This window comes from Primulina tabacum, chromosome 13, assembly GCF_025594145.1.
Source record: "Primulina tabacum isolate GXHZ01 chromosome 13, ASM2559414v2, whole genome shotgun sequence".
Lineage (NCBI taxonomy): Eukaryota > Viridiplantae > Streptophyta > Magnoliopsida > Lamiales > Gesneriaceae > Primulina > Primulina tabacum.
In genome coordinates, this window is record NC_134562.1 from 25,795,232 (window position 1) to 25,803,894 (window position 8,663).

Consider the following 8,663-nt stretch of genomic DNA (forward strand, 5'->3'; position numbering starts at 1 on the left):
TATACTATTTATTTATATATTAGTTACAAAAAATAGAATTAATTATTTGGTGAACTTGAAATCCTTCCTAATTAACAATGTTACTTAAACATGCAAATGATAAATCTGAAATTGATGGTCTCATTTATCTAAAACTACCAAAATATGATTGAATATATTTGAAATCCATAAATTTAGAATTCATGGTTCCATGCTTATACTATATTTGTGTTTAAATGATGTAATAGGATTTTCAAATTTAAATATTTTCAGGTGTCAATAATTTTGTAATAAGAAAATTAATTTATAAAAAATATTTGATGCCATGATTCATTAAAAAAATTTTTGAACTAAGAAACATAAATAATATAAAATAATTTTTTTTAATTTACTCCACTTTTCTCCCTATTTATACTTTTCCGACCGCACTGCAATTTAACTACGCTGCCTGAACATTACGGTTGGTGCACCACGCGCCGCTTTTGGTTCACCAGCGAAACGGCGGATCACCATACGTAAAACGACACACTGTTCTTCCCTCCCAAAACCCTCGTTGCAGAACATCGTTATACGGGGAGAAATACTGCTTATACGATCGTTTAGTTCCATGTCTTCAGTGATTGCAGTCATTTTCTTTATTCTTTCATCATCATGCGCGAGTTCGATTTCAGCTACAGCTTCGATCGGATCTCGTTCTATTTTGCGATCGATCGACGATGATAAAGCTGAAAAACCAGATCTTGCGGTTGAATTGAACCCCTCGAATTTCGATGCCGTGCTTAAGGAGACCCCAGCAAATTTTGCGGTTGTTGAGTTCTTTGCTAAGTGGTAAAGTTACTTCTTTTTTGTGCAATACTTAAATCCTTGTTAAGGGACAAGGGGTGAGGTTTGTTATGTCTTTGTAATATGTATGTATTTGTTTATATGTGAGGATTGTTATGATGTAAAAATCTTGGTCAGATGGAAAATAGTGATTCTTCGGAGGCCGTGAAATGGTATGTTCTCTGGACATATGCTTTTTCCAGTATGATCTAGTATATTGGTGTTGTTCTCAATGGAAGATGAAGCTCTTTTGAGAGGTGAAATGTCATAATGTGGGAGAATTGCGATTAGAAGTGTTAGTGACTAGGAAGTTTCTTTTTTCCTTTTGATGGACGTTGGGAAGTTTGAGAAAATTGAGCTAATGATGTACTATGTTTAACAAAATTGACAATGTAAATACTGAGAGGGGAAGTAACGCCCTGAGCTAATGGTTTGAGATAAAACCCAATTGAAAGAATAGATCTTATGTGGGGGAATTTTCTTTTTCCGTTTTCTTAAATCCACGAAATTGGACAAGATTCAATTGCTAAAACATAAAATGGACCTTAGTGGTTTTGCAGTATCAAAAAGTGAGAGGTAATAGAGAATACACATACATTCAACAATGTTTCTTGTAAGTTGAGAAGAAGAAACAAGAGTGAATTATACATTGTACTGCCTTGTATCACACGTATGAATCAATCAATAAAAGTGCCTTTGGTGGAATCAATCAATAAAAGTTCCTTTAATGGCGAACCACCTTAAATCTCACATCGTTTATTCGTATCAAATTTCTCTTCATATTAGTTGTGCTTGTTTCTGCATTGATAATTGATGTCCATTACTGAAAAGATTTTATAATCTTGATCAATTCAATTAAACAAAGTAAATCAATTCCCTACACATTTGTGCCAGAATCAGTTGCGCATGAGAATTGGTAGACTTTAAAATTTATGTTATTCATTTTTAGAAAAAGGGATAAATCAATCGTTGACCTCATAATTTGTTTGGACTTTGCTCATAAAATAGTTCTATCTTTATTTTTCAGGTGTCCTGCTTGCAGAAATTACAAGGTATGTTTGGATTCTACTTAGGTGGTTATATTCCATCTCGTTGCTATGTTTCTCATTGAAATTTTCAACTTGGGCAGCCACAATATGAGAAAGTTGCAAAACTTTTTAATGGGGCGGATGCAGTCCATCCAGGGATCATATTGATGACTAGAGTAGATTGTGCCTTGAAGGTACTCATGTTATGCTTCCCTATTTCTTCAAGATTGAGAGAATTCAGCTATTTGTTGAGCTAGGTTAGGTGTTTTATGCTCTGTTGGTAAGTGAGCATTCTTTAAATGGTAATCAACAATGTCACGTCTGTGTTTATATTTTAAATATCAATTTTTGTATTACCAAATATGGTTTGACACCTATTAAGGTACATGTGCCTGGGAAGAATCACAACAAGAGCCGGAAAAGAATAAAAAAGGAATCCCAACCACTATTTTTGCAAAAATATTTAGATATCCACATCTTTCATTGATAAAACAATATTACTTTCCATAGTGGAGCAAGGGAGTATGGTGGGCCCGTGTTTAATAGCCATTTGGCGAACAAGCTGATATAGAGTCAGAGAGCATGTGTGCATAATTTGGTGGCTCCTATTTTATTGTATGGAGTTGCAATTTTTCTCACCTTGTTTTTAGTTCCAAGGAGAGCAGAGTGAATTATTTTTTTTTTTTTTACTTTGGAGTTCATAAATTTAATAAGAAAATTCTCTGCTTTCTTAAGAGTGGTCGTGAATCTTGTGTATATTCCGTTGAAAACTTGCAAGCAGAAATGCGTGCAGATAGACAAACTTATGCAAAACACTCACATCCATTGCTACTTCGATTCTGCAATTGATAATGGCATTTGTGCTGTTAACAAGACTAGCCGACATTTAGCATTTAACATTAGAAGTATAGATACAATGTTAAACTTTGGATATCTTTTGAGTTTATTTTATAATGTTGATTTAAAATAAAAACTAGTAATCCTGATAATTGTTATTAAAGATATATGAGTGCTCAGCGGTCAAGGTATACAGCGAATTTGCGCCTCGTTGAAGCGAGACATATCTACGCATGATATTACCGAATATTTATGTGTAAAGGAAGTTTGTTGCATGATGTCCAATATGTAATTAGCAAACTATTCTACAAGCATAGAAAAGAAATATTATTTGATATACCAGGAATTATGAGTGCTAATATATCACTTGTCATTTTGAATTCACAATCCTTGCCATACTGTGAGGGCAACCTTTGAAGCGAGCATCAGGTTTTTTAGGACAGCCGATGTGCATGTTTTACAAAAGACCTGTGCCTAAGCAAGCATTTTACAAACCTTGGCTTGTCCGTTCAATTTTTTTAACTATGCTCCATATAAAGTTGCTTAGACAGTTTGACTTTGTACTACTGAAAGGAGCATTCTAGGACAGAGTGCTAATTTACCTGGTAGTGAACAGCCTCTGTCATCTTATTATGGTTTCTTCTTCTTATTTTCTTGGCAACACAGGTGAATACTGACCTTTGTAGTAAGTTCTCTGTTGATCACTACCCTATGCTTTTATGGGGTCCACCTTCTAAGTTTGTGTCTGGGAGTTGGGGCCCAAAGCAAGATAAGAGCGAAATATATTATGTTGAAGATATGCGGACAGCTGATCGGTTGCTAAATTGGATCAATAAGAAGATGAATAGGTACAATATATGTTTGCTTTTACTTCTTGCTTTTGTCAGTGGAAATATGACCCCCATGTTTTCTGACTTTTACACTAATCACTCAAGTTGGGGGTTGTAAAACATAAGGTGCATGAGTGGTTTCACTATAAGAGACCCTGATTTATTTGTTAATTTTTTTCTTCTGTGATATCAAATTATTCCTGTGCTTCTATTAGTCTGTCAATTGATGCATTACTAGACAAATATTAGCTTCAAATTGATTTGTATTTGTTCTTTTAACATATGTTGCTTTACGATACAGCTCATATAGCTTGGATGATTCGAAATATGAGAATGAGCATCTTCAGAGAAATGCTTCAGATCCTGGACAGGTACTTCTGAGCTCATGTTCTGAACAGTTGACTATATCTGAACACTTAAAATTACATTATCACGTACCTTTCTGACTTGCTGTCACGTATTTCTTGTAAAAGATAGCACGTGCTATATATGATATTGAGGAGGCAACATCCACTGCTTTAGATATCATTTTGAAACACAAGGTGCATATATACGTCACTTTGGTTTTTTGCTCACCTCTGACTTCATCAACTAACTTGTTTACTGATTAGCTCTCTTATTCATTAATAATTGTCAGATGATCAAATTAGAGACTCAAGCATCGCTTATAAGATTCTTTCAACTTTTGGTGGTCCATCACCCATCAAGAAGGCGGGTTCCTTTTTTTTCTCCTTTTATATTGGTTATTTATTTGCAACATTCCTTTTAATTCGAATTTCAATCATAGGTGCCGGAAGGGAACTTCACAAATACTAGTTGATTTTGACGACTTTTCAGTTAAAACAAAGGAAGCTGCAAGTGGTGAAAAGAAAGATGTCCTTGGGAATTATCAGATATGTGGAAATGATGTTCCCCGTGGTTATTGGGTATGTATGTCGGTTATTCTACGCTCTTCTTGATGTGTTTTGCAAGTCCATTAGCTGAATGTGGGGAAATTCACTTTTCTCACGGAAATTTCATGGAAATGTGTAAGAAAGAATGCATCATAATTCAAATTTTTTTTTTCTCTTAAATAGTGTGTCTTGTAGTTTAAATCATATCCATAAGAGGATATAAACTTAATAAAATTCTTGTACACGACGTGTAAGTAGACACCAAGATGAATGTCATTGTTTATATACCCTAAGGGATGATGTTTATTTTGATTTCCTTGTTACCTGTTTGATTTCCAGTAAATCACTTCCCCAGATATGGTTTTCTCTGTAAAAATATGAATTTAATTTTCGGTCTTTAAATGAATCGGTGTGATTCTCTCTTATAAATGAATCAGCAACTAACTGATTCCTATCGACATTTGGATTTTCCTTGTAGATGTTTTGTCGTGGCAGCAAGAACGATACTAGAGGTTTTAGGTAAGGCACATTCATAATCAATTTCTCGAGTATCCGCTTTTTTCTGATTTTGTTGATCTAGTGCTGAGAATTTTGATAATTACACAGGCAATTAACTCGGATATTAAACATTGTGTTGGCGTGGATGTGTTTGAGAATCAAGCCCCTTGGTTCTTGTTTTGAGAGATTTTTTTCCTTGGATATTCTTTATTGGCCCTTAGCATTCTGTCTTTTGCTTAAAAGTAAACTGTTTCAATGCATGAATAGAATGCATGTTACCTGTAGCTTCGAATGTAACTAAGATGATGCTGGTTTATCCTGAAGAACATCTTGTAAATGTCATGCCAATCAAACCTGGAACCAGCATTTCACATAACGTTTTCCGCTAGATGTTTCATGGAATATACCTGATTTTAACTGGTCTCTGGTCCATTAAAGCTACACTATGATTAATTAAACGGCAATCAAAATGGTGACACCTTTGAAGTTGTAGTAGCAGGCGTAACTGATATTTCTGTTACCTTTGCAGTTGTGGATTATGGGTTTTATTGCACTCACTTTCTGTACGAGTTGGCGATGGAGAAAGTCACGCTGCATTTGCAGCTATCTGCGATTTTATTCATAGTTTCTTTCTCTGTCAAGAATGCCGGCAGCATTTTCATGACATGTGTTCAAGGCAAGTCCAGTGTGACCTTACATACTAATTTTGCTATAGAAAATACTACATATAAGCATATGAATTAAACTTTGCAGTGTTACCAATCCTTTCAAGAAAGCTCGTGATTTCGCCCTTTGGTTGTGGGATGCACACAACAAAGTTAATGAGAGACTTATGAAGGAAGAAGCAAAAGAAGATACCGGTGACCCTGAATTCCCGAAATTGATATGGCCTCCACGACAACTTTGTCCTTCCTGCTATCATACGAAAACTACAAAGGATGTTGATGAAAATGGGGTCAAATGGGATCAAGACGAGGTTTATAGGTTTTTGGTCGACTATTACGGAAAGACACTTGTATCCCTATACAAGGATAAGGAACTTGTTTTAGACAAGACTAACATATTACCAGCTGATGATATAACATCCTCAGCACACGCAGTTACAGTGCCTGTTGGAGCTGCTTTGGCCATTGCTGTTGCAAGCTGCGCATTTGGAGCCCTCGCCTGCTACTGGCGCCAACAACAGAAGAGTCGGAAGTATAAACATTATCTTCATTCTTTAAAAAGTATTTGACTATAATGAGGATGATAGTGAACTTCTGCCTCATAACTTAATAAACGTAGTTATTTCGTTTTTTTATACGAAAATTTCAGGCCAAAGAGAAGCTGGAAGTGATGTTTACAGAAATTATACTTTTAACATTGGTTAGAGTTGACCAACAAGTGAAAATCAGATGTATATCAGAAACCAAGATGAATTCTTTCTCCAAGATTGTAGCTTTAAAGCTTTTATCTGTAATTGGAGTGTAAAGATTTTGCATTTGGTTGTAATATAGGTGAAAAATTGATATTTACAGTTGTTTTTTTCCAGAATGTAGTTTTATGTGAGATAAGGTGGATATGATCTTGTTTACATAATCAGTTGTAGAAGTTGTTTGATACGATTCACGAGGTAGATTCAACTTTTTGGACGTGTCTTTTTTGTATATTTTATTTTTCATTACAACATTGGGGTGAAGTTAGGGTGAGGGTGTTGGATTTTGTCGGTTTTTGCGTCGAACTCATTTACGTTGTTAGCTGAAACCATGGTTTGTTGATCATCTTACGATTATTCTTGTCTTAATTACCCGTATGGCAGGAATATATTTGTACAATCTAAATAAATGTAGAAGTTTCAAATTGTCAAAATGGTTTTAAGCAGCATTATAGGAAGACATTGAGGCTGTTATATTTTGATATGATGTGTGTAAATCTTGACAATTGCGGAGGAGGAAATGGCCAGCCGTGGTATCTGAAGTATGCCATTTTACCAAAAAAATAACTACTGATAAATTGATTATAGCGCGATTCAAATATTTTGAACCGTATCATAGTTCTCAACCATTATGTTTTGGTTGCATTCTCAGCGAGACAAATTTATTGCTCTTTTCCCAATAATTGTACGCTAATCAAAGACGTGACATTGATTCTGATAATAATTTTTAATCGAAAGTGTTATTTGATCATGGAATGCGTATTTACACATGTACATGGTATCCCTTAAACTATGGACTATATTATATGAGAAAATGCTGAAGATTTATAAGCTGTTAAAGTGTGAAGAAATAAAACAATAACTTGATTCATTATCTTTGATGAATCCAGATTGGCACTTCCTTGTTTTCTCTCTATCTTTGATTAGTATCATTCCAGAACAAGTTGATCAAACGCAAAATCATAGTCACCATACTTCAACAACGGTTCTTAATCGAGTGGCGATGGATACGATAACCTGCTGACAACCAGCCAAAGAAGATTCAGAAAAATTCAAGCTTTTTAGTGAATTCAAACTAAATCTTCCACATCAAATTAAATTTTTTCTTGGAAGTGGCAGTGAAAATTTGCAAACAATCTTGTGCATTTCTGGAATCTACGGTTTAGTATAGAAGCTACGGCTTTCAGTTTTCAGTATGATGCAGATTGACAGAATAATCACAGCAACTACTAGCTTCAACTGTCAGTTTTGAGGAAAAATGTTGGGAAAATCAGTGGAGACTTACATTTCAAGTTGTCCCACATTTTCGTTACCTAGGATCTTACCTTCAAACGTGGAAGGTAATAGTGCCCTGCTCAAATATGGTCCGCTCGGAATGGTATACAGCAGCAGTACCATAGCTATGAACTGTAAGGAATAAAGGTTAACCAAATAAAGAATGTGTTAGAAAGGACAAATAAAGAATATGTGTTAGAAAGGATGCTAGCTAGCTATACTGTATTGTTGGTGTACGAGAAATTTAAATTTTTAGTTTCGACGCTCGAAACGTTTTTTAAGTGTCGTATATTATTCAAACATCATTAGGGTATTTAGATTGTATACCTGTGCATTTTAAACATGGTCTCTAAACCAATCCGAGATTAGCAGACATGGCCCTTCTTATATCTCCTTCCGAATGGATATATGCATTTTGATCGTCTAGAGACTGTGTTCTTTGTTTGGATTGCACTAGTAATCGCAAAAAATTTGGAGTTGAGAGTGGGAACCCCAAAATTTTGGAAATCCGGAGTCGGTGCAGAGCCGGCGGCGGAAGCTACTCTTGGCCGAAATTTTTCTCAAAATTCTTTAAGGTGGCTGAAAGGTTTCCTGGAAGGGGGGATAATTTTGGTGAACTTTTTGTGTGTATTTGTGTGCAAACTCTGTTATTTTTTTATCAACCCTTGATACCATATTTATAAATACATAATTGTATCCCAAGTTTGTACTACTAATCTAAGATGCAACTCATGATGTGGGCATCTCCACAGTAAATCCTTGTAGCGCTCTCATGCTTCATAGAGTGACTCCTGCTCAAATTGGGCGAAGGTAGTAATGTCAGCTCGCAACTTCATGGTCTTCAATGGAGGAAAATATTGAATGAGGAATGCCTCGGCCATGGCTTCACAAGTTGTTATTGAATCTACAAGCAGACGATTCAACCAAACTTTACCTTTGTCTTTTAATGAAAAAGAGAATAAGAGTAAATGAATAACATCATCAGAAACTCTATTGTGCTTAAAATATCGTAAATTTCATGAAAATCCGCTATGTGAGTGTTGGGGCTCATCCAGTGCATTTTACCCTAATTGGACCGTATTCTGAA

General features: G+C 35.2%; 1 protein-coding gene and 1 pseudogene across 4 annotated transcripts; both read left to right on the forward strand.

Annotated features, from left to right (window-relative positions):
* The first annotated feature begins 381 nt into the window (after positions 1–381).
* LOC142521697 (sulfhydryl oxidase 2-like) lies at positions 382–6,518 on the forward strand. Of its 4 annotated transcripts, none has more exons than XM_075624832.1 (12): positions 382–807; positions 1,829–1,853; positions 1,931–2,023; positions 3,333–3,514; positions 3,798–3,867; positions 3,970–4,038; positions 4,134–4,207; positions 4,284–4,422; positions 4,868–4,908; positions 5,417–5,563; positions 5,641–6,084; positions 6,202–6,518. In XM_075624832.1, the coding sequence occupies exons 1-12, from the start codon at positions 587–589 to the stop codon at positions 6,221–6,223; spliced, it is 1,527 nt and encodes a 508-aa protein (XP_075480947.1). In that variant the 5' UTR covers positions 382–586; the 3' UTR covers positions 6,224–6,518. The 4 variants fall into 4 exon arrangements, with proteins under 4 accessions (XP_075480947.1, XP_075480946.1, XP_075480948.1 ...); XM_075624833.1 differs by adding an exon at positions 940–974 and having other exon boundaries at positions 669–807; positions 5,641–6,518; XM_075624834.1 differs by adding an exon at positions 911–974 and having other exon boundaries at positions 672–807; positions 5,641–6,518.
* Positions 6,519–8,302: 1,784 nt separating this feature from the next.
* Positions 8,303–8,401, forward strand: LOC142523553 (small nucleolar RNA R71; annotated as a pseudogene).
* Positions 8,402–8,663: the final 262 nt, after the last annotated feature.

Coding starts and splice junctions, on each gene's coding strand:
- LOC142521697 (XM_075624831.1), top strand. CDS start 587: ATGTCTTCAGTGATTGCAGTCATTTTCTTTATTCTTTCATCATCATGC. Junction 2,024..3,332: donor GAGTAGATTGTGCCTTGAAG/GTACTCATGTTA, acceptor TTGGCAACACAG/GTGAATACTGACCTTTGTAG. Junction 4,208..4,283: donor GTCCATCACCCATCAAGAAG/GCGGGTTCCTTT, acceptor TTTCAATCATAG/GTGCCGGAAGGGAACTTCAC.